The sequence below is a fragment of the Pocillopora verrucosa genome, chromosome 7 (assembly GCF_036669915.1).
Source record: "Pocillopora verrucosa isolate sample1 chromosome 7, ASM3666991v2, whole genome shotgun sequence".
In the NCBI taxonomy this organism is placed as follows: domain Eukaryota; kingdom Metazoa; phylum Cnidaria; class Anthozoa; order Scleractinia; family Pocilloporidae; genus Pocillopora; species Pocillopora verrucosa.
This window is the reverse complement of record NC_089318.1, coordinates 22,031,349-22,057,137: the sequence shown is the minus strand read 5'-3', so window position 1 is coordinate 22,057,137 and position 25,789 is coordinate 22,031,349. Positions and strand designations below refer to the sequence as shown.

Genomic DNA, 25,789 nt, shown 5'->3' with positions numbered 1-25,789 from the left:
TGTAAAACCTAGCCAATCAAAAGGGGTGTATTATCATTAGAACAAAAAGAGCGCGCTGTTAGTTCGAAAGCAACACCGGACTTAAGCGAGGCTAGTGCAGCGTTTTAAAGTACACTAAACATGTAGTTCCTTGAAATTTGAAACCGGTGTGGTCCTTCCACTACTTCCCTGCTGTTGCATTAAGTTGCAGCAATGGTGCTTGTACTCGAAAGAACGCGATGTTGATCGAAAACCGCGAATACACAGCCACGGCTGCAGTGGAAAATCGCTCTAAAGATTTCACTTCCGGTCACAAAACGAAGAAGATGACGATTGCCTTCACGACACTTTTGGTGGCAATAGTTGCTGTTTTTGTTGATCGCTTCGTCATAATGCGAATTCAACGCCAATTTTCTTACACAGAGGGTAACAGTGAAGCCGGCGTAAGATTTGATGTCGTTGATGAAGAAGTGCTTAGCCTGTTTGTGACATTCGATGAAAACTTGGATGGGGTTCTGGATTTGTCGGAATTTATCCGAATTGCGAACAGAATTTTGCGTCGAAAAGTAAGTAATCGCGTTGTTATTTTTTTAATTTTTTTTTTTGAAACTCGTAGAAATTCATTTGTGGATACACGCAGAACGATCTCAATCTTGTGTGGGAACACGAGAGGGGACTGAAAAGAAAATCATGCTTAGCTGAAGGTTTAACAGGCTCTGCAGTTTAAAAATATTTGATCATTACTTCTTCGGCCTTCACAGCTTCATCGTCAACTTCTCTGTTGCTTTTCCTACCTCTTATCCTCACTCTAAGTCTACTAGTAAAAGCCGCATGCGGTTAAAGCTCAATCGTTGTTATGTGTAGGTGTTAGGGATCTCGCTGACTAAGGATGTTGATGAGTCATTGGCGTGCACTAATTGAACATTAGAATGAGGAAAGTGCTGCATGAAAAACTCTCCTTACCCCTCTGGATTTCACTGTGCTTTTCAGATCCTAAGCATTTAAGGGTCAAATGGAAAAACATAGTAAATCCTTAAAAGACCTTGAACTTTGAAGTTTGAAATAAACGTGGTTAGTGCTTAACAAACAAGCCTCACAAATGTTACGAGAATATTAATTATACCTTAACAACTATGACAGTTACTATAGCGGAAAAAAATCCGTAGTTCCTTGAATGTTGTAAACAATTTTTTTTTCGCTATATCAGCTCAGTTGTGTAGAGTGACACTGCAGCAATGCTGGTTGTATCTAAAAGAACAAAAAAAATGAGTATAAAAAGGAAAGATGCGGCAAAATAAGCTGAGGAAAACCCTAACAATCCTTGAACTCTCAACAACAGAATGAAGTGTTTGACACTAAATGCTTTTATTACAATATTGGTTGCAACTGTTGCTATTCTTTTGAATCATTTTGGCTTAACAAAAATTCAGCTTGAATTCACAAGCAAAGTGGTGAGATGTAAAACCTGAGTGTAAGACGTGGTGTTGTGGATGAAAATTTAAGGAACAACATTTATTTTGAATCCTGTGATGAAAACTAATGGATGGTCTCCTTGATATGCCAGAATTGGCTGAAGATGTAATTTAGTTTTTGCATCAAAAAATTTGAGTTAGGTTGGGTCGAGGGTTAAAAAGTATGCTTTCAAAGAGTTTGATATACTTCAGCTGGAGTAATGTTTGTCTTAATCTTGTGTTGGAGTTTGAGGAGGAATTGGCAAGAAATTTAATGCTAGTCGCAAAAAGATAAGCTACATCATCAACTTTTAACAGCTCTGCTCTAAAGGCTATTTCTTCAGCAACTACTAGGTGAACCAAGAAGCTTAAATTATACGTGCCTTTTAATATATTTTTGGGCCTATAAGTGATCTCACTGCATGGCCTGGAATGTTAATGTTGTTGAATCACAAGACACTCCTGAGACCTTAACTTAATTAATTATTAAAAAACCAAAATGAAATACATCCATATATATATAACTAACCCAAATGCCGAAAGCAGAACAGAATTATCCATTGAGTCACTCCAAGGGGTCAAAAGGTAACATCTGATGTTTTTAACTCAGGCACCAGCTGCTGAAGGACCTCATCAAATGAAAGTAGCTGACAGCAGTAGTGATACTTCTGCACCAGATGTGACTCACATGGCTGCAATAGAACAGTTGATCGTAATAAGTAATTTTACTTCGCTGGTGCTCACATCAATGACCAAGTATTCTGATGATCATTCTTCAGGGTTTGATGTGAGTATTAATTTTGATGTGAGTTAAGTAAGCCATGCATCTTGGACAAGAATAACAAAATCTACCATATTCATGTAAAAAATTTACTACATACTGTAGTTACTGAGTCTAGTAAATAAGATTTTTTTTCATTTTGAATTTGCTTAATATTTTAATAAAACCATTTAGAAATATCTGTTACACATGAACAGATTTATACAAAATTTACTTTGGGTAATACTTTTGACCTTTTGAATTTCCAACTAAGTCATATATTGGCGTACTTGTATGTTTAAATTGAATTATACTGAAACTTGAAAGTTAGACAACAAGCAGTCCCTTCTTTTTCAGTGAAGTCTGTCAATCAAGGAAAAAAATTTTAAAAAAATTGATGTTAGCAGGCTGCACAGAACTCAGGGATTGAGACACACAAAAAATTGATGTCAGCACCAAACATGTGCCTCACCCAGAGTTCCATGCAGTGTGCTAACATCAGTTTTTTTGTTCGCGGATTTTTCTATTTAAATTGCATGACAGAATTGGGAGAACAGGAGGGACTTCTCATAGTCTAGTTAAAAAGAGATTGTGCTTATCTTTATTTGTTGAATCAAGGGATCTGACTTTGCCCCTGTAAATTACAACAAAGTGGTCTGTTGAAGTTGTAAGTTATAAACTTGTGTGGTTTTTTTTTCCTAGGGAAATGAAATTCAAATGCAGGGACTGAAGTCATGGAACACCTCTTCAGTTCCCATGGCAACATACTCAGTAGATGAATTTAGAGCATTTCTACCTTACCCAGTCCTTGAACCACCATTAGGCCAACCATGGCACATTGTAGAGTCCAGGATTGATAAAGATGGTACAGTGTGCCAATTTTTATTTTAACTTTTATATACAAAATTGATAAATTGATAAATGTGGTATTTATCTCAAAAAGGTGATGGAGGTAGATGAAGGAAAATCCTTCCATTTTAAGTAACAAGATTTATTTTAACTACTGTTTAATGGACGTAATCAATTTTTTTTTGAGGCTTTACCCCTTTTTCCTTCATTGTTTAAGATTGCTTACCTAAAAAAGCAATTTTTTTCTTGCGGTGATTTCTGTAAAACTGCATTATTTCTGGATCTCCAAATTAATGGCAACTTAGAATGATCATACATTAGCTAGGCACTCTGCCTTCTATTGTCCATCCCTCTTTCCTCTTCCCTTAATCCCGCCCCAATGCTGTCACAAATTGTTGCTGGTATTTTTTAAATTGTAACTTCATTACCCTGCTGTCCAATGCTCATAGTCATAAATGAATTTAAATGCGCAGGTCCAGGTTTGACCAGCAATAGACACTACCCCACCCCTGTAAAAGGGAGACTAGCCATATTGTACAAACTGTTGAGTATGTTCCATCCACGGCCATTTTTGCTGACCAGGTTTGGTCCACAAGGAACAGTTGCCTGTGTCCGAGCAGAGAGCAAGGACTACTTGGACATTGTTTTCAGGTTTTCACTTTTTTGTGTTTTAATATGTTTATATGAGAAATCCAATTGTCCAGCTGGGTTGCATGTCAAGTAAACAACCTCTAAAAGCCATTATGATTCATTATTAACTTTAACAGAAAGCAATTTTTTATACTCAATAGCCCTATGCAACTGCAAGAGCTGATCTTGCAAAGCACCACTGAATTAGACTATAAAGAGGTTTTAAACCAATAGTATACTCTTGCTCAGCAGAGCTAGATTTAGCAACAAGAGATTTTGAACCACAAACTACTAACTGAAATACGCCAATTTTCCATTGAGTGATCATCAGAAGCAGAATGAGAGTAAGAAAAATGTGGCTTGAAATAGTTCATTTAATCAAGTAGCCAATGATATTTGTAATACAATGGCTGCAGATACTTTTAAGAGGCCAGAAGTTCAGCATGTGATAACTCATCAATGGATTAGAAGGAAACTTCGTATTAACCGGTCGCTAAGAAGAGTCTCAAGGATGTCTCTTAATTCATAAGTTTTATTGCAATTTGGAAGACACCTTAGTCTGAGTAATCGAATACATTGAATGGTTTTTTCTAGATAGTGTAGTTTTTAATCTCTTAGACCAAGTTGGATGATTTGAAGGCGAACTGGTAAAGGTGGGGGAAAACTCGTTTTACGTAAGGGGACGACTGACTTGCAAAGGTGGTTGGGGCGAACTTGTAATGGTTCACGTTCGTCACTTAGTGCTTGAAGGGCATTTTGACTTTCCTTTTGCCAGGATACATGCAGAGTTTCAGCTGAATGAACCTCCTTTATTGCCATTTTGGTTCACTCCTGCTCAGTTCTTGGGTAATATTGTGATAAAAAAAGATGGGACTCATGTAGAGTCTTTTCACTTGGCTGTGCCTAATAATAAAAGTTTGAACGTGGGTGAGTATTATTAAAGAAACTAGGGTACATTGTAGAGCGCTCATGTTTTCACCCCTAATAACGTAATTGACACCTTTAAGTTGACAATCCAATAGTGTAGAAGATTAGCACACTAGTGCTGCGCAACAAAAGAGAAATTTCTTTTGAATACGGGACTCCAAGAATCCACTTGAATTTGACTTGCCCTAAACATCTGAGTGCCAAACTGGTATCTGTGACGCATTACTTCAGTCGGCGACAGAGCTAGGATTCTTTGCATGGTCGTCCGAGGTTCGACTCTTCCTAGCCTCTTAAATTGTTACTTCATTTACAGCCCGTTTTTGAGAGCTAACAATATGATCGAGAACTGGAGCCAAACCATGCAAAAAACCAGGAGCGACGGAAACGCAGTCTCACTGCAGTGATTTATTTACTCATTGACTATAAGATAGTGAAATAAATATACAAAATATATTCACCAAGTGAAATGCCCAAGGCCTTTAATTTGGTTAGGGAACTATTATTACTATTAATATAGTTTACACATCAAAACATCAGGTTTTTTTTATTCTGAAATCGATGTAGCTTATTACTATAACTATTATAGTTCAAGTGAATTGTTTCCATGTTTTAACTTGTTTAGTTCTTTCCTACAAGAATTGTATGACTTTAAAAATGTGCTTTCTCTTGTCCATTTTAGATATGGAATGGCTTGTCTCCACTGTAGCGGAAGGGGACACAGGTAGAACTGAAATGCTCAATACACAAACAATCGAATCCAACTGCACAAAGTAGAGTACAAATAACGCGCGAATAGAGCACAAATATCCCGCGATATTGTACGGTTATTTGGACGGTTGGTTATTTTGTACTGTAAAAAAACCTGTTTAACCAGTCGGCTGCACGCGCTACGCTTCTCTGTCCGCCTTGCTTTTCCCGCCTTATAAGAAATGAGCAGAAAGACTTAGCGGAAAAAAAATAGCAATGGGGTGCTAGATAACCTATTAGACGTTTTGGTGTGTAGTATCGCTAAGTATCTTAACTTGTTGTTTGTATTGTAAAATACGGCACAACTCGTAAAAATACTTAGCGATACTACACACCAAAACGTCTAATAAGATATATTTAGAGGCCAAACATATAACAGATCCCTAGTTATTTAGGTACATTTCACTTAACGTACGTTGTTATTGAACACCACTCCGAGTTTTCACTTTTCTTACGCAGCACTTGAATAACCAAAACCACCCATACAATAACGGAGAAATTACGAGCGCTCTGATCAATCAAAAACTGGAAAAGTTTGTAAACCTATGGCTAGTGATGTACAAACTTTTCTCTTGTTTTCCCAACATCCCAAGTGCATGGGTGATTACGCCGGTGAATTAATAGAAAGTGCAGTCTATTTATTATTTACTTATGAGAAATACATCAGGAACTGGCCGAGGGAAGGGTATTTCAGTCAGTTGACAGAGCTTGTTTCCTCGTAATACAGAAAAAAACTCGCGTATAAGAACCTAAAATTTGAGAACCTGTTGGGCTGAAATTTCCCAGCTAAGCACCTATCTTATAATTATAAGAACCATTCTTGGCTAAAATCTAAATACAGGTTCTTTGTTTTAGAATTTAGAGTTTTTCAAATTTGATACTGTATACCGCATGCGTTACAAAAAAGGTTTCAAAAACTAGCTAGAACAACGGCAGTGTCGTAAGACCACGATACTGTTCTGTCAATACATCCATAGCTGTGCAACACATCCGACTGTGTGTATAAGTTAACCATATAAGAAGGACACTATGAGGCTGGCATATAGCGGAGTATCACAACTACACCCACCAATAAAAGTTGTTTTGTCTACAAAAAAAGCAAAATCAAAAATTAAGAACTTGATTAAGAACCCAGGTAGCCTAATTTCCCAGTAAACACCATTTATATAAAACCTTTAGAGGCTAACTTGAAAAAACCTGAGGTTCTTAAACGCGGGTTTTTACTGTATTTCTTTCGCAATGTAGACACAAGTTATGAGAGCAGTGGGGGGCCTGGAGACATGGAAGTAGACATTGGTTAGTAGAACTTTTCATAGTCCTAAAACTTATTGAAAAAATGAAAGGTTAGCAAGTATTACTCTAGATACGCTTCTCCTTCCGTTTCAATTTACTGTGACAATCAGGAATAATTCAAGATCACGATAAGTTTTACATAACAAAAGTTGCATGATCCTCTTAATTTTTGAGATGTAAGACCACTCAAAACAAATTACGATTTGATACCTTACCTTTTCCCACACCTTATTTAGACAGTTTGCTTGTTTTCACTGTGAGGGTTCATTGATTCCTATGTTATTTTTTTTTCTTCAGCCTGATTGGCAGTTGTGGTTTTCCCGCTCTCAATTGAAATATTTATGCTATCTCCTAATACAGATTCACAACTTCTAAGTATAAATGTTTTTTTTCCTCAGGGTTTCTACCCCAAATGGAGCTTAACAGTGTCATGCCTTCGATTCTGCCTGGTCAACAAAAAACTGATGAAGAAGTAGAATCCACCAGCAAGACTATCAAGTGGGACAAAGAGATTTCATTTGACAAGGCTTACAAAGCGCTTGAAGATGCGTTCTATTCTTTTAAAGAGGTAAACTGCATGTATAAACTCAACTGTCAAGGTTTAGTTGCTGGGTCATTAAAATTGACAAACTATTAACTGAATAACTAAGTAAATAAGCAAATGGATAAATGCAACACCATACATTTTCAGAAAAATGCTTCAAGAGCATTCAAATGATAAGGCGAGAAGTAATAACAAAACCATTTGACTGATGCGCGGAAAAACGCGAGTTATCAAGTCGTGATTGGTCAGTTTAGCTTTGAATCTGACTGGTTGAGAAAGTGGCGCGAGTTTTCTGAATCAATCGCACAGCGAGGTAATCCAAAACCAAAGCAATCCCAAATGATCTTCTACTCAGAAAACTCGCGCCACTTTCTCGACCAATCAGATTTAAAACTAAAACCAATCGCAACTTGAAAACTCGCGTTATCCTGCGCATCTGGCAAATTGTTTGTTTTTACGTCGAGTTTTCATTGGATTTTTGAGATGAATACCCTTCGTGCAAATTGGCGACTTTTATGATTACTATGGTTTTAGTTATGTGACGCTCTATCGAAAAGTGCACTTACTAGCTCATGGCTTTGTTGAAGTGATTAAAGGTAAAAGGAGGCTCTAACGGACCACTCGGCTTCCAAAATTCAAAGCTGATCTCCTTGATCTACATTTCAGGTTCCCTACGTGTCCTTTGAAGATGCACTCAATAGGGCCAAAGAAGAAAAAAAATTGGTTCATCATATTCTGCTCTGGGGAGCCTTAGACGACCAATCATGCTGAGGTATAATCTTTAATCCTATCCAATGTTTCACTAAGACTTTTTTGTAGTTACTCAGTTAAATACCTTAAGACAGAGGTTCTTAACGTGCGTTGTCTTATGATCGCTTGTATCAGTGTCCGTCTTTCCGACTGGCCGTTGTGATTTGTTTGGTTTGGTTACGCAGTTCCCTCCCACCCCCCCCCCTCCCGTATCCCCTCGCCCCCCTCCCCCAGGCTCAACGGAGTGTGCTTCATGTTATGCGAGAAGAAAATAGAACGTCAGGTCGCTTGTTATACCAATCACCCTTTTTTTTTGTCGACGAGAGTTAATGCTAGTCGACGATAAACAACGAAAGTTAGCGAGATTTGACAAGAGTTATTCAATGTTGGAAAGAGTGCAGTGATTTGTGTGAATTGGTTCACGTTTATCAATTAAAGCGCGACCTTAGAAGATTGATTTGCCTTGAATTCACAGGTTCGGGGCGGACTCTCCGAGAAGGTCCGTTGGAGAGCCCGCCCGTGGTCCACATGTTGAAGAAGAAATTTATCAGCAGCTGGACACTTGTTGCAGAGCTAAAGGTTTGTAACTAAAAAGGCATATTGTTTCTAGAATATGTACTGCTGCTCGCTTGTCTGTTCGCAGTTTCGTCGTTCCATCAGTTCATTGGCTGTTTTTTGCTTTTTCTTCCTTAAAGCAAAAGGAAGCCTTCCTTCTGCTTCTGCGTAATGTATAAACTTCTTCACTTGTTTTTTGTTTTTTTTTTTTAATTTGAATATTTCTATAAGGAAGTTCTAAGATTCTTCACTCATCGTATTCACAGGATATAGCAGCAAATGGGACCAACTTGGAGGTGACTAAAGCAGCCCAGGCACATCTAGATATTTACAAGTAGGCTGAAACTGTTACTCAATACATTCATTGGTCAATCTAAGAGTTTTAAAAAACATTTTGAGTTCATAGGAATCGGATTATGCCCGTTGTTATGTATTAGGACTTTTCCGTTCACCACAGAACGAAAAGCTTTCTCAAATAATTTAATATACTCCCCAGGGCGTAATACTTACTTTGGAAATGAACTCGTTTGCTTCCCGTCATTGCCCACCTCACTGAAACCGAAAAGGTTTGTGTGAGGACACTTTATACCTAAGATACAGCTGTATAGTGCATCTATAAATTAGCAAGAGGAGATAAAACTAACAAACTGCATATCTTACTAAAGCTTCGCTCCTTCTTGTAACCCACAAACATTTTCCAAGCCATTCCCATTACATGTTTTGTTTCCCCTCTTCTGACCGACCTTTTGTGTGTCGGTGTTGTTTTTTTTCTGTTTTGGTAAAAAAAAAAATATATATATATATAAATTTTAGAAACGCCATCTGGCAAGATGGTGCACTGTAGTGCTATTTGAGATACGTTTTAGCAGAACTTGCTCTCTTGATCTTATGTGGAAGCACGTGGTGATAACTAAGTTTTTTAATAAAAATCGAAACCTTTGGCATTACCTTCATATCAGAACGCGCGCCTGCAATCAGACTTCTGTGCCCTGAACTCAGTGAACTTGCAATAATTATTTCTTAGCTTCCTTTTCTGTTGTTGTTGTTGTTGTTGTCGCTGAAGCTAGAGTTTCTCGTGGTGCCGCCGAGAGCAACTATCAAGTCTCTCTCGTGCTCTCCAAACTTCCCGCGTGACTCCATAACTCTATATACGCACGTTAAACATGAACCAATTTTTTAATATCACTGAGATATATCTCTGCTCGAGAACGAGAAATGACCTCGCGAAAACAAGACCAATATGGGAGGGTTGGAGGGGGAGGGGGGGTAAGTCTCTTTGTTTACACCTCTCTTAAGGTAAGTATGAAGTTATTGTTATTGTTTATTGGGAAATGTTTATGGAGGGTCTCACGCGCGTTCGAAGTAGACATTATTATACCAGACATACACGACGGTTTCTCACGAAATTTTCTTTGCAGGTTTCCCGTGATGTCAGTGGTCTCTCTTCCAAACGGAACGGTTGTGTCAAAAATGAACGCAAATGATTTAATGGAGAGGCAATCAGGCGAAGAAATGTAAGATAACGGGCTTTTTTGTTGAATTCATTACTTGACTCCTGAGAAACTCACAAGGGTAATTTTCGTCCAAATTACATAATATTGCACCCTTTTTCATGGATGATCTAATCACGACGTAAAGAAGCGTAATCCTGTATTAAGCCACATTGAAAGAGGAGGTTGTACCAAGAACTAGAAGTCCTTGATTTTCATTTGTTTTTCCTCAGACTTCCATCAGGATTTGATGATCTACTGTCGCATATTTACTACAAGTTTCTGGAAGAAGGTATCACTGGAGCCAAGAAATTCAACGAACTCTAGCTTAAGAAAAAAATTAACAAGTGAACGACTGACTATCGTAAAAAAGCTACATCGTTTCATGTAGACAAATTTCTTCGCATATTTTGATACTTTTTTTTTACACAATATCTTAACTAATAGCAAGATTCAGTTCTCAAATCGTAAGAATTCGTTCAAAGTACAGCTAGGGTGTTCTCTTTCTAACTTTCCCTACCATTTCAGGAGTTTCAATAACTTTTTTCCATAAGTAGCTGCTGATTGTGTACTAGGCGGCCGCGCCTGTATAAGAGTATTCTCCTTCACAGCAGTTCTTGTACTCTTTTCAGTCACGCAACGTTCCTTCCCTTCTTTGGGAGGAAAGTTGCGTGACGAGTCTAGGAACGGCTGTGAAGGAGTGTAGTAGAAGGACCGTAAGGTGAAATCCAAACAGTAGACTGCAAGCTAAACAGACGGTACTAAGAGGTCTTACAAGCAATATCTTTATTTTATATTAATTTCACAATTCTTTAATGTAATGTAGAGGACCAACATTTGGCTTCCGTTTTCCTCTTACAGTCGAGTCAATTATTAGTATTGTTGTTTCTATAATTATCATTACTGCTATTGTCGATGTTTTTGTTGTTGTTATCATCAGTGTTGTTCGTTCATACTAACTCTAAATGACAATGACTTTTCCAAACGCGAAACTTCGTGTGAAAGTTGTTTGATGTACTGGCAAATATGAATGAAACGACCCGAAATCTTTTTAGTAGTTTCGATTGTCGTCGTGTTACAGTTTTATGTTGTACCTTAAAAAGCCTCTGACCAGTCACATAATTGTAAGTCGAAAGTTTACACAGAATGTAGAAGTATGAAATAAATTATTATTTATACAAAATCTTTGTTCAAAATGCCTTGCGCGTTCTCATCACAGTGACTCTGCTTTTGGAGGAGGGAATGCGAACAAGGCTTCACCATTGGTGTTCCATATCTTGTAGTCTGCCGATAAGAACTCGTATGCTACGAAAAAAAAAAAAAAGAAAGAAAGAAAGAAACGTACCCAACGAGGAAATTAATGCGCGACTCATGTTGATTGAGTTCAGGGGTGAGCCAGGAAAACTGGGTCGAGTCCCCGAGGCTCACAGATAAACTTGAGAAAGATGTTTTATTCGTCTCGTCACGAGCGTGCCGCTTTCACAAATTCCACTGCCACGGAAATAGGAGATTTTTAAAGATAGAAATTTTGTTCTCTATCCTGAGAACATGTCAACAGGTCAGAGTGTCACTAAGAGAGCAACACTGATACTTACAGATATTCAATTTGAATTTCCCTACGGGATAAACTGCTAGTGACCTGGTATCTATGGCACATCCTGAGAAAGTGAAGTCTTGTATCTTGAAATAGACCTGTTTGGAAAAAAAAAAAAAAAAAAAAAAAAGAATGGCTATCGACTTTAGGTAGAAATTTTATGATGTTCCGTCACAAATGCTACAACCTGATTAACCCTTTACACCCTAACATCAGAGTTCATATTCTCCATACTGTTCTCTGTACATTTACTAAGGTGCTGATGAGGAGAATTTGTCTAATCATTGAGAGTTTCTTTAGTTGGTGATCATTTCCTTTACTCTCATGACATTAATGTGTGATTCAGTAGTGATTTTGTAAGGAGAAATTAGATGTTAGTCACTCTTAGGGGTTAAAGGGTTAACTACACTATTCGCTATCTATTCCGTCATAGATTGCAAGTTAAGGGTATCGCCCAACTGAGTGCGCTCGTAAACAGAATAAAATAAAAACGTACCCGTCTTGTTGAGTTTCGAATGACTAGAAGATTCATTTTAAAACAATTGGATCATTCGCTCTCAATTTCTTTGGGTGACAATTGATTCGTGCTTCGCCCTCATCAGCTGTTAGCCCGACAGAAATCTCAAGCCCATAATGTTTTTGAATAGCGTCAGACACCGAATAGGATGAACACGATCGTTAATGAGAGGACTTTAATGATAAATGGAGGCGTCTTCATTGAATCTCCAAAAGAACCTTCATGACATGTGTACCAAAATAGACCTCGGAAAAACACCCAAGTAAAAGGGGAAAACGCGAATGACCACATCGTGATTGGTGCGTGATTGGCCTCACTGGTGACGTAGTTGGCGCAGGCTTTTCTATCAGTCTTATATCTGGTCTTTACTTTTCCCAATACCTCATCTCTTCCAAGAAAGCTTGTAAGGTATTGTCGTTTTCGTGTACCTTAAAAAAAATTGTTACTCACCTGCGCATAAGAGTTGATTCCAGTACAGAAAGGATCCTCTACAAAGGTAGGCTGCAGACCGTCTGCCGTTACCTGTTGTTGCCTCTTCTCACCGAAAAATATAGTGGCACTCAGGGAAACTTCAAGGGATTTGGACGGAAACTTCTGACCTACAAATACAATGTATAAGATGCTGGAAACCGTATAGCAATGTTCGCGTTCGAGCCCCGAATAGAGTCACTGCGTTGTGTTCTGGGTCAAAACACTTGGGTCTGCAAGCAAGCTCTCATTAGCGCTACCCCACCAGCGGTAGAGCTCGTGAAATTAAAACTGGCGGGCGAAGCGTGCGTGCGTGGGTTCCGTGGGGATCTGGCATGAATTTTCGTGCGAGTCAGCCTCGTATACAGTGTTTTCCCCTTCGAATATGAGCACTTTTCTTTTTTGGTAAAATCTCTGGTGGTATAGTCTCTGCAATACCTTGCGAATAAAACCCAACAAATAAGTAAATACGAAAATTATTGATGCACTGACCTACATCCCAAACAAGGCGTCTTTTATCAGGAGACAGCAAAATGTTGCCAGTTGATGGACCAGCAGAATCCACTCTTACAACGGGACCCCTGAAAAACGTAAAAGGCACTTACATTAAATGATATGAACAGCCTAGTGCGGTACCAATAACTTTCTTTTTTTTTTTCTTTTTTTTTTGGGGGGGGGGGGAGGGGGAAGGGACATTCCGAGAATCTTAAGTATATGGCGTCCATCTGAAAACCCTTACAATATTTCATCGTCCTCTCGTCCATGTCAAGCCTTACAAAAGTTCTTGTATGATAAAAAAAGAGACCTTTTTAAGTCTTAATCTCAAGTTCCAAGCAGTGCATTGAGTCTTAACCTTTTTTTTTTTTGGATCAGAAAAATAAAAATTCCAGACCAAAATGAGTTAATAAAAGTGCCGTTTGGTGCCTCATGCAACTAGATAACTCATTAAAGTTCCATCATGGAGCAGAACAGAGGCACAAAGTAACTAACCTGTGAAAGAAGGGAAGATGAACTTCACAATATTCAAATGAATTCTTGACTTTGTTGCTGAGTCTTAACTGGACTGAAACCTGCACAGAGTTTGCATCTCCCTAACGTAAGATCAAGGCAGGATTTCTGTTGAATTCTTATATCTTTGTTTGCCAATTTCACTTTACTATTAAAAAATACTACAATAACTCTCTGATACATATACTGCATCGAACATGCATGGCCTATCCACAGCTCACATCCAACATAAGTCAGATTACTTATAAATGGTGTTAATCATGGGAAAAATATGAAGAATTGACAAATCTTATTGTTGTAACATCAACAACAAAAACAAACTTAGGACTATATAAAAATTTCTCTCCTTCCAGCATAGTTTAACAGCTCATGCACCATGATAGCTGAGCCAATTGAAACTCTTAAATGGCATATCATAGTCCTACAAAAATCTAGTGGTTGTTGCCTTTTTAACAGGTTACCTCATTATGTATGTAAAAAAGGCCAGTGATAAAGGTTCATTCTTTGCTAGAAATGAGCAAAAAAGCAACGGGCATTTAAGAGGGAGGTACAGTAGGCAATGAGCCATACATAACAATCATTCGTAACCCCTTTCACTCGTCTCCTCTGATGGAAATCCTATACTATGCAAGGAAGCACACTTTACCTGCATCTGGTATATCCCTTGGACTGGCAAGCCATGTGGAGTCTTGGCAGAATAGTGACACAGAGGGAATGATTCTGTTGGAGGCCTGAATCTTACTTTCCTACCTACCAACTCAGGCCCTTTGAGCATCTGGGATGGTTGAAAGGAGGGGATCTGGACATGAGTATCTCCTTCAAGCACACAGGGGTGGACCACAAGAAAATCCAGGGTGGAGGAGGTGATGTTCAGTGTGATTTCTGGGATACCCTCCAAGTCAGCCTGGCAAAAAGAGTCATCAGACAATGGTCTTAGTATGGGTCTTAACATAATTTGCCCAACAGAAGGAAAAGGGGTCTTTTTACTGTTAATCAATTTAAGGGTAATTGGTTGCTGGCCACATGGTCATTTGAAGGTTGAATTCTCAGTTTTATTAAGAGACATACTAAATAAATATTGTTTTTACCAAAACAATCAAATGTTGTCTGCATTATCAATACTGTAAATTTTCCCTATCATTCATGAGTAATAGTTGTGTAACTTGTATAGTTATGATCACCTGGTAAAAGTTTAAGTAAGATAGCTTAATAAAAAGTATGCTATTATTGTTGAAAAGTCTTTATATCATCCAGTCATGGATGTGTATATGTCTGGAACACAAACTATTTATTTACTCAAGTCTTATAGTAGTAATGAGTTACTACCTAATGTTGTAGTCTCTTCCTTAATGGCAAAATATCCATGATGAATAACCACAAACTTTTTACTTACCCTGCATAAAATGATCCCAAACAGTTGCCTCTCATTTTGTACCTCTTTTTTCACATGCTGACATGAAAAAAAAAATACAGTTAAAAAAAAGCTTTTTTAACTTGCAATTTGATTGCCAGCATCTAGTTACTATAGCTTCAGAGTGGAAAACTTCTTGATAAGGATAGATCAAACATTTAGTTCCCTAGAGTAAGTTTACTTCCTAAGTGGGCAAGTATCCTTTATGGCTCTCTTTCAACTAAGTAAATCCTCCTATGAGCCACAATTTCTTGAAATCTCATTCAAACTACCCAGGACTACTGCTAAACTTTCATATCTACACAGCCCAATATCAATATTTCATTCTGAATTTTCTATATTCATTGTATGACAATGAAACTCTCCATAACTTGAGGCTTAGAGAATAAAAATATGGAGTCCAAGAGGTTAATTAGCCAAGCCTGTTTATGTGATATCTTTAGCTTAGTTGGAATTTTCAAATTTCAAAATTTGGAAAATTGTGACCACAGAGAACTTTTTGGTAAAGATTGAACTTCACCCTTACTGAATAAAACTTCAAATACTGCTCAAAGTTAAGATGGTTGGTTATGGAAACATACTCTTAAGTTTAAGCCTTTTACTCTCAAGATCTGACTGTTAATTCTCCCCTCATCCTGTACACATTTCCTTTTAGATTGGTGACAAGAATTTGGTGTTAGATCTAGATAAAAACTTCTACCAGATAAGTTTGAGTATTCTCTTTACCATTTTGCAGGATAATGTATGGATATAGAGGGCATGAAATTAATTTTTTTTTCGGATAGCCACTTGGCTCCTAAATTCTTCAAAGTGGTAGCCAATTCAAAAAAAGTTGGTCGCCATTTTCAAAGACAAACAAAACCTTTTTTTATGCTGTCAGCATTCTAGAGAAACCCTCCAAGGTAGGGGAAAGATCTTTAACGTGCTACAAAATGGACACTAGGAGGGATGATATACAACTCTCAAGCTCACCTAAATTCAAGATGGCGTCTAGTTATCGATCAAGATGCACATGCTGCGTTTTGGAAACAAACTTAATGAGGAAGTTTGCCGCGGATTTATCTTTGCAAATCTTTTAAATTCATGATATCTCTTGGTAAGGTTATGATGAAACATTCTGGTCGCCAATTTGGCAACTAATTTTCAGGATTTGGTTGCCAAAGGGAAAAATTTAGTTGCATTGGCGCCTGTATTAGGCGCAATTTCACGCCCTGATATACTAAGGAGAAGTTACATATTAATCACTTTTGGGAGTTAAAGGGTTAACTATCAAATTCTGAATGAAGTCATCACTATTAACAATCACACACCTGAACAGCTCTGATCTCTTCTTTAACAGTAAACACAAGTTGCTGTTTCCCTTTGTACTGAACAGGCTTCCAAGCAGGTTGCTAACAGTTACAACAAAAAGGAATTTCACAATTTCATTCTGCTTTACTGCCACCCTCTTAATACAAACACCTTGTTGTGTTATTGTATATATGCATTCAGTGAAAATTGTGTGACAAAACCATTAAGAATTTAGGCATTTCATTACCATTATCTAAATAAGTACAATGTTAACTTCAAAACTACAAACCTTGCTTTTAAGAGGTACAGTCACATCTTTTAAGTTGACAAGTGACTGAATTGTAGCCACATTTGTGTCAACTGGAGTACCAAAAGGAGCAGCTACACAAAGGAACTTGCACAGCTCATTCATCTTAGATTGTAGCTGAAAAAAATTAAATTATCTCTACATAAACAAATCATTTGGGGCTCACAACACAGAAACTAAATGTTTAAAAATTTGTCAGCATTAATATTTTAATGATGGAAATGACCTTTTGCTTCTTCAGCTACACTGTAGTTTTTCAGTACTCTACTTAAATAACCACCTTCAAATAATCTATGTCAACCCTGAAATGTCCCAGAACCCTTCATGGCTGAAGGTAATCCAGTCAGCTGTTAAAAAGTGTGGTCAAGGAGTTGAAAAGGACTATGATGAAATCAGTCCATCTGGCAGTCTGAGTAAGACCCAAGACCTTCAAATATGGATTGTAAGTTTGATACTCTCACCACTCCACCATGCTGCCTCCTTGCAATCAAAGTGATTGATAGACTGCTAACATCTTACAATAATCAAATCTAACATATTATCCCAAAGACATGTAAAGAGAAAAGACAAATTTATCACCTAAACAGCATTACCCTGATGTAAAACAAAACTGTTCTCATTGATTTGCAGTGCATCACCTTTTTGAGAAAAGTCTAAAGGAATTATGAACAATCAGATCTTCCAATTCAAAAGCAGTATCACTTTATAACAAAAGCAGAGTTTCAGTACCTCCTCTTTGGTGGTCCAAGTTCCAACAAAGTCAACCATGGAGTGAAGTAAGGAGTATCCTAGTGACACACCAGGCCTGAAAATGAAAATAAATATTAAATAGATATCAATAGCTTGTAACCATAATTATTATAATGTGCACGGAAAAATTACAAGCTTCTTGTTGGCTGAAAGCAAGTGCTTTCACATGTAACACGAGTGCAAAGTTGTAAAATGAATGCAAATTACAAAAAGGGCTCGCACACTTTCAAAATTTTGTCTGTCTTGACTTTCTGTGATGTTTTTTCTTGTACATTGTTAACAAGTTATAACATGATTTCTCTTGCAATTTGGTTTAATAAGCATGTGTAAATTTTTCAAAGACTACAAATTGCACTTGCACCACAGGTTCATGTAGTTTTGTTGTCTTTGAAAAATTTTCCTTGTGCCCATTAGCACCAAATTGCACTTGAAATCACATTATTACCAGTAATAGTTGCAATAATGGCAATTACAAGAAAAATACAAATAACCATACACAAAAACAATCAGCAAGGATTGTTAACAATTCCTGAACAAAGTGGAGGTAAATATCCACCACTTTGACCAACACTGAACTGAGGTGAATAATTGTTTTGGTGTATACTACACAGAAACCAAAAAACAATCTTACTTTCTTTCTGTTAATATACAAAAGAAAAGAGTCAGAAATCAAATCAGGGATGTTTGTGTGATCTTGCCTCTTTGGCTGCTCACCTTTGAACCAGCCAATCAACACTGAGCACTAAGCTAAGCAATATTTGCCTGTGTGGTATATGCTTAATACTGATTTTAGGAAAAATAGTCAGGTGTTGTCTCTGACATCAATTACCTTCAGTTTATTAATACTAATGAGGGTAAATTTTGTCAAAAATAATTTTTACTGGCCTGAGAGGGGTGTGGAGGAAAACTTGTAGCAAAAGTTAAGTGGAAGAAAGGAGAATTCATCAGTGGCATTGATAATATTTTGATTCCAGCCAATTAGTAATGTACCACCATCAATATATATAAGAAGTGCAAGAACCTCTGTTTAAATTATAATACTGTGTCCAACAAGGTAAGGAACTGCACATAACTGTCATTTATTCTCATGATTTAACTTAAAGATAGTAAGTAAGTAAAGACTTAATTTCAAGAGGGTAGCACTCAAATAGTATAAAAATACTAACAAACCAGTGGCCCTCTAAAATTATGTACAATATGGATGTTAAAAACTATGGCATAACTATGAGATAATATAACAAATAAAAATACAAGAGATAAGAGATAAAATCAATTAAAAGTACAAAAGTATAACTAAATCACAGAATAAAATGATTTAAAACCTGCTGTTCTTCAAAAGGAGAAGTACAAATTTGATCTGGGAGTTAAGGGGTTAAGTACACAGAATTGACTTACAGTTTAACAAGGGGAGGTTTTCCATGTGAAAGATCAGTTTCTACCAAAGGCAGACACACGAATACCAAACCAAACTAAAATAAAAAAGAATGCAAAACAATACTCAGCATAAACTGTGAACATGAAGTTGGAAGAGCAAAAATCGTCATCAAACTATACTTAACTGTGCTTAATGATTTGCCAAATGGTTTTTGAAAAAACAAGGTTGATGATGTTGTTAATGCTGCCTTACCTTTTCAATTATAACAACTGGCCATAATAAACCACTCTTCAATCTGACTTCATGTGCAGGTTTTTGTTCAAGCTTGTTGCACAAATCCACATCTTTGTCAAACTGAGAAAATATGATATTGTAACGACTGTTATCAGAAAATCAAGGCATTGAGCCCCTCTCCAAAAAGCACATGCCTTCCTTACCTCCCTCAAAATAAATAAAATCAGAGAGCAGTGAGATAATGTTGTAATTATGCTCTACATTAAATTAGTTAAAACATCTGGGCTCCCTGAGAGGCATTCAAAATTCAAAATACTTAACTTCATTTGAAAACTTTGTTTAATTAGTAGATATTTTTTCATTTTGCAATTAGGTTTTCCATCCAAAGAAATGCATGCACAATTTATAGTATACTTTATATAGAGTTTTAGCAAAATCCCAGCTTTTATTTTTGCACAGAACTACAGTGAGGCTGAAAACAGTACTTTGCTTTATCAGAGCTATCAATATGATTAAGGGGAACAATAACCTGCTGATGCTGACTGTCACCGATTTTCACCTATGTTCTGCCTAAGTCTGACACTCCAGGTTGTGCCTGCCACACAAATTTACCTTCATGCAAACTAATTGAGTTGTTGCTCTACATAAGCTATCAAATGAGGTGTAGTGTGATAATAACCAGAACTAAGAAGACACAACCTCATCAAGGGAAGTTCCCTGCTTTTTCCTACATCCCAGCTCTTTAAGCACAGCTTCACATAATTCTTTATCGCCAGGGATTGGTGTTAAACTAAGTGCTCCCTGATGTAGAACTGCTCGTCGTTCAACAGTTGGAAAACACCTTAAGATTATACAAAATGCAAAAATTTCTGTTATGGTGATTCTAATAAACCTGCCCTTCTACCTCCTCAGCAAAAGATCCCACATTAAGGGTGAAATTTGAAAAAAGTGCCTATACCCAATTCCAGATCAACAGCCCCACCCTGAAGTGACAATTAAATGGGGAGATAGCCACTTAATCCTAAAATTCTAACATCAGCATGTACATTCTCCATACTGGTCGCCACAAATTACATATGGTAATGACTGGGGTAATTTGTTCAACAATCAATACTTCTCAAGTTTGGGATCATTTCATCTCTTCTCATGCCAGTATACACTTAATGTATGGTCCCAAGGGAAACAGTTTTGTTTTCCTGAGAGTCCTTAAGTATATAACAATAATGTTTGTTTCAGGAGCGACATTGTAAGGAAATACGAGACACTGGTCTAGTTACTCTTGGAGGTTGTGAATGTATTTAAATGTTCTTTAGCACTGCTCACGGGACTACTTTGGATTGTATGGAACTGAAAATTTCTCTTCAACAGACACATTTTTTAACACCCTAGTTCATATTTCACTCGGTCTGCATAGTCCACAGTCCGTTCACGCTTCCTTCCAATTCCTCAGTTCAAAGTTCTCGTTTCATGCCTCTGTGTACCCTTTGACCCACGCCCACCAGGAAATTAATTCATTTTTTTAGCAACCAAAGTTTGAAAAGCAAGAGCAAGGTTTACAAAAAACGAATAGCATAACTCATTACATACGTATCTCGGACGGTCACAAACGGTGAGAATGTATCGTGAAACATTTTCTGAGGGTAGCACGTGAAACATTCCACTTACCGAGAAAACAGGACACCGTCGGACTCAAAAAGGGCTGAAAAAACCCAAATACCACGTAAGCTCATTGAGCTAATCTCTATTCAACTCCAGCCATGCTTAATTTTCTTAGCCGACAGATAGACAGCAAAGTCCGTCCGCCATTTTGTTCAAAATAGAAACCTTATACCCAGTCCTTTGTCAAGCAAGGTCAGTGAAGGTGGCTTTCGAACATAGTTCACTTCCTGTTTAGTCGAAAGAGGACTCGGTTAAACGTTTTGGTCCGCCAAAATTATTGAAAAAAAATAAGGCTGGAATCAAATGCAAATCTGACTTGGCATAGGCTCCATACAAGCATTTGATGAGTCAAATATAGAGCCAAAACAGGATACATCCCTCACACACGTGAATGTCTGTGACTTGTGCGTGACGAAATTATTACCACGTGAATTCTAACTGACCAATCACAGGTTATGTTTTCATCAGGAACCTTTGATCTACCTCAGGTGGCTAAGAAAATGTTGAGTTTTCGCGCAGTGGTGTTACTGAATAGTTCACTCACGGCAATGGATGCATCAACAACTGTGAAGAATGGCTACTGTAGCAGTAAAATGAACGGTAACCCAACCAAAATGGTGGCAAACAGTTCTGCCGCACAGAACGTCTCGCCCAAGTTAGGAGCTCGAAGAGAGGAGGGCTCTAGAATCCTGTCCTTGCTGAAATTCCTATGGTTCGTCATAGTTTGTTTCTTGTCCTACGTGCTTCTCTTCACGTCCGTTCTGCCCTTGGTTCCACTAATTGTGGTATACTACAGTCTAAAGGTGATCGAACGATATCTCGTCTACTGGACATCTGGCGACCTTCACCTGAGCGGCCTGGATGCGCTTTGGCAACAGAAAAGTGACGTGAATCGTCTAGCGATTACCGGATTTTACTGCGCGGAGAACAAAACGGACTTCGAGAAAGCTCTTCGAGATTTCCGACAAGCTGTTTTAGATCGCATGGTGAACGCTAAGAAGTCGGACGGAACCTTACTTTATCCGAGGGCCCGTTGTTGCATTCGCCCAGGCTACTTTCAGTACTTTTTTCAGGAAGACAGATCTTTTCGCATTGAAAACCATGTGTTTAAGTGGGATGGTGAAGTGCCCTCTTCCAGAGAGGAGTTAGAAGGGATCGTTTCTAAGCTGAGTAATGAACCCTTTAAAGAAGGAGTTTCCCCTTGGTATTTCTGCTGTGTTCCTACAAATTATGGTGACAAGGATTTCGCGGCAGTCTTCAGGATGTCTCACAGTGTTGCAGATGGTGTGTCCTTGACAAGGTTCCTTATGAATCAGCTACCGGATCAATCAAAAAATGAGAAGGAGACTAAGAAGTTTACGTCATCAACTTCTCAAGTACCTCTCATGGCCAAAGCAATATTAAGAATGGCATATTCAATGCTTAGGCTAGTTTTTGGCTTTCCTGACCAATCCATTCTACATGGGCCAAAGCTGAGTGGCATCAAAAAAGTTACCTGGAATGAAGAATTTGATTTCAAATTGATCAAGCAAATCAAAGCAGCCACAGGCACAACTGTCAATGATGTCTTGATGTCTTGCCTCTCACGTGCAATCAGAAGGTGCTTCCAGAGAAAGGGTGTGGAAAACCCTCCAGACTTCAAGGCATCAATTCCAGTAGATGTCCGTCTTTCAGCCCCCAAGAAAGAACCCAGCTTCGAAAACATGTTTTCTCTGGTCTTCCTTAGGCTTGCAGTTGGGACTGAAGGTGTTCTGAATCAATTACAAGAGACCAAAGCACGTATGGATGAATGCAAATACTCTGGTGAACCATTAGCCACAGCCTGTGTGATGATGCTGTCTAATGAATTTTTCCCTGAATTTATGATTAAGAGAATAAACACTGTAATCACTGAGAAGTCAAGTTGTGTTTTATCAAATGTACCTGGTCCCCAGCATGCCCTCTCAGTGGCTGGTCGACCTATCAAGTACACAACATTCTGGCCTCCTCAGAGAGACAACATTGGAATTGGGCTGTCCATCTATACCTATGCTGGCCGAGTTATTATTGGAGTGCAAAGTGATGTCAGTGTGCTACCAGATCCACAGATCATTACAGAAGAGTTTGGAAATGCTCTAAAGGAGATGACCCAAAGTGTTCTTCATGATGACGTGGTCAACGGAAATGTGATTCGCTAGACTTGACCTGTTGATCAGCTTCAAGTATTCTCACAAGTGATAGGACTTGAGTAACTTTGTACCAACTTTTGTTGAACTTTGTTTGGAAGAGGACACTCGTGCATGAAAGCAAGTAAGATTGTAATATTATTTAGTACTAACAAGGTCCTAAAACTATAATGAAAGAAAAACAACTTGAACTAAAACTTGACCTTGTCCAGGTGCTTGGAATGCTGACCATAATGTGGTAAAGAAGGCATACAACTAAATTGTTGATAGGTGCATCTTTGAAAATTCAAAGCAGTAATCAATTTTAAATGAATGAGCCATTTGCTTCATATTTGTGAAAAAATACTTAATATGCGTTAAAGGTTTCATCCCAGAGACAAAATTTTGTTTAGAAAAAAAGTTATTTTTCAACTTGATACAATTTTTTTGACAAAAAATCATACAAATTTATGTATTTGCAGAATGTGATATCCTATTGGTATGAACCCTAAGTTTAATATATCCATATTCCCCATACTTAACTCTGTATATTCCCTTTGGTGCTGAAAAAGAAAATTCATTTAACAGTCAAAGCCTGCGTTATCAATCATGTCTTTTTATTCTCATGCCTTAACCCTTTAACTCCCAGATCAAATTTGCAATTCTCCTTACAGTCAACCATACAATTCTTATAATGTTATTCAGAGAATTTATTATTGAATTGACTAACTATCCCCAAATTGACATTTTTCTTTATTCTCATCACTTATCTGGTTGATATTGTATTCTATTGTATGGAGAAATTCAGTTTTGGTCACTCACGGGAGCTAAGGGGTTAATAGATGATTCAGTAGAATAATTAAGTGTATGAAAAATTAGATGCTGGTCACTCTCAGAGCTTAGAGGGTCAATAATACTCTTATAGTCAATTTTGTTCTCTAATGCCATCCTAAGCATGCACACAAGTTTGTGTGTGTGAGATTTGCATGCAAATTTTGAATTTGGCCAAAGCCTGTAAGGGGAATAAGTGTTTGTAACTCAAGTGGTGGTTTTGTTGTAGAGCAAGTGTTGATCCATTTAATTTCCCTTTTTTAAGTAAGAACGAGGAGGAAATCACTAGAATTTTGTGCACTCTAACTAAGAATTGTTACTCCAAAAAGAGTGTTTAGGTTTCTCACAATGATTTTTGTTGAAAATTCACATCCAAACTTGCGAATCAAGTTAGAAACAAACTGTACTGAGAGATCTTTTTCATAGTAACCTTAAAAGTTAGTGAGTGGAATATTTATTGTAAGATTTGATAGAAACTATCCAATCAGATAGATAAATTATATAATTTAATATTTAAAAAATGACCTTATATCAATTTACAAGAGTTATTGAAGAAAAAAATTACAAGTTACCTTTACATTGATTTGATCTTGTACATGAAGGTACAGTTAGTTGTTAGAGCATAGTACATACATTTGTGAAATTAAGTATTGATTTGTATGGTCAAAATGAAGTTATTATCTAGGTCATGTTTAAGTTGATTGTTAACTCAAATGAAAATTAATTTTGTAAGAAACTTAGCAGATATCAGTAAGTATAATTATATAGTACTTTGCATCATATACCGTAATACTACAGATTATCATTAATGAAGACAAGGCAATGTAGACATTGTTTAAGAAAAGAGAGAAAGATACTGAAAAAATATCAAACATCATCAATATTATTGAGCCATGATCTCAATTTTTCAGCATTATTAGTATTTAAAAGATAGTATTTGTTTCAAGTAATAGATTTTTGTCAATTCTTTTGTGAAAAGCTTTGCTCAGGAGTTTATTTTATTAGATAGTACAGAGGCAGGAATGCTTAACTCCAATAAGTGATAAATTGTATTAAAAATGGGGAAGAGTTTAAAAAGTTTTTTTTCTTTTTTTTGGTTACATTTTGCCTCAGCTCTTGATGTGCTTTATTAGTGACTATAACTGGACTTTTTCTGCAAATGGAACTGTAGGGAAAACATGGACCTTGATGAATTCATAAATAGCATGCAAAGAATACTACCTCCAGTTTTTACAAAATTCCCCAGCTTTTTCTTGAAAAGGACAGTCAAACTTGTTCTAAGTGGCACCATAGAAGGTGGTAACTCTGTATCAAGGGTCAGTCGTGTAAAGTCCAAATTTTTTTTTTCCAGAGTTACTGTGATTTTCACCTCTATTAACAAGTTAGCCTAAGTCCCAGCAGCCTGTTTGTAATGTCTTCCATCTGCATTGAACAATCACTCTACCCTTTAACTCCCACAAGTGACCAAGACAGAATTTCTCCTTACAATATCAACACAATATCAAGCAGACAAGTGACAAGAATAAAGAAAAATATTAGCTCGGGGATTAGTAGTTGATCCAATATCAAATTCTCCAAACTAACATCATGACAACTATATGGCAGACAGTACAGAGAATTATTAATGAGATCTTGGGAGTTAAAGAGTTAAATTTAAGTTAAACTAATTTATAAAGAAATGTGTTGCAGCTGGAGGGGAAAATTAACAGTCAGATCATAGGAGGAAAATTCCCAGACCGCAAGGTTTTTTGTTGCCTGACAATCTCCTGACCTGTGGCACTACCCTGTTGCTGTCACTCATCTTGATAAAGCTGTTCATCACAGGAAACAAGGCTGTGATCAGTAGCTGACCATCACGAGGGTCAAGACAATTCAATCTGTTGTAATTGGTAGATTACTCATCCAAGACTTTTTTTTTTTGTCTAGTCTAGATAATCCAATTGTCTGGTAACTCAAAATGTTTCCCAAGGGAGTCAGGGTTTCAAATTGATTTAAATTAGGTGTCAGACTTGGCAAAAGTAGGCATCAGACTTGGCAAAAGTAGGTGACTGTGAAACATTTATTAAGGGCCAACAAGTAATTATTTTGACCAGAGTAATTGGCAAAATGTTATCAAGTAGCCAATGGATATCAAGCAGTCACTAGCTTGTTTAGAAATCCCTGCAGGAGGAAAGTGGTCTATGACAATGGACGATTTTCAAATTGTGTTATACAGATAAAAATAAC

At 37.4% G+C, this 25,789-nt stretch overlaps 3 protein-coding genes across 3 annotated transcripts; 2 read left to right on the top strand and 1 right to left on the bottom strand.

Annotated features, from left to right (window-relative positions):
* The first annotated feature begins 67 nt into the window (after positions 1-67).
* Positions 68-11,158, top strand: LOC131775185 (selenoprotein N-like). Its single transcript, XM_059091276.2, has 13 exons — positions 68-545; positions 2,041-2,217; positions 2,893-3,055; positions 3,513-3,690; positions 4,445-4,596; positions 5,276-5,317; positions 6,589-6,639; positions 7,035-7,204; positions 7,847-7,952; positions 8,406-8,509; positions 8,752-8,819; positions 9,904-9,999; positions 10,209-11,158. Exons 1-13 carry the CDS (start codon positions 219-221, stop codon positions 10,300-10,302), a joined length of 1,728 nt encoding a protein of 575 aa, XP_058947259.2. The 5' UTR covers positions 68-218; the 3' UTR covers positions 10,303-11,158.
* Positions 10,747-20,924, bottom strand: LOC131775186 (AP-5 complex subunit mu-1-like). The gene is made up of 14 exons (XM_059091277.2): positions 20,595-20,924; positions 19,629-19,770; positions 18,948-19,049; positions 18,716-18,789; positions 17,300-17,375; positions 16,553-16,687; positions 16,284-16,364; positions 14,956-15,012; positions 14,209-14,466; positions 13,545-13,645; positions 13,047-13,135; positions 12,537-12,685; positions 11,571-11,667; positions 10,747-11,280 (listed from the first exon to the last, which is right to left on the bottom strand). Exons 1-14 carry the CDS (start codon positions 20,657-20,659, stop codon positions 11,189-11,191), a joined length of 1,518 nt encoding a protein of 505 aa, XP_058947260.1. The 5' UTR covers positions 20,660-20,924; the 3' UTR covers positions 10,747-11,188.
* A 156-nt stretch (positions 20,925-21,080) lies between these two features.
* On the top strand, positions 21,081-24,640 carry LOC131775210 (uncharacterized). The gene has a single exon (XM_059091312.2). It carries the CDS (start codon positions 21,089-21,091, stop codon positions 22,763-22,765), a length of 1,677 nt encoding a protein of 558 aa, XP_058947295.2. The 5' UTR covers positions 21,081-21,088; the 3' UTR covers positions 22,766-24,640.
* The last annotated feature ends 1,149 nt before the right edge of the window (positions 24,641-25,789 follow it).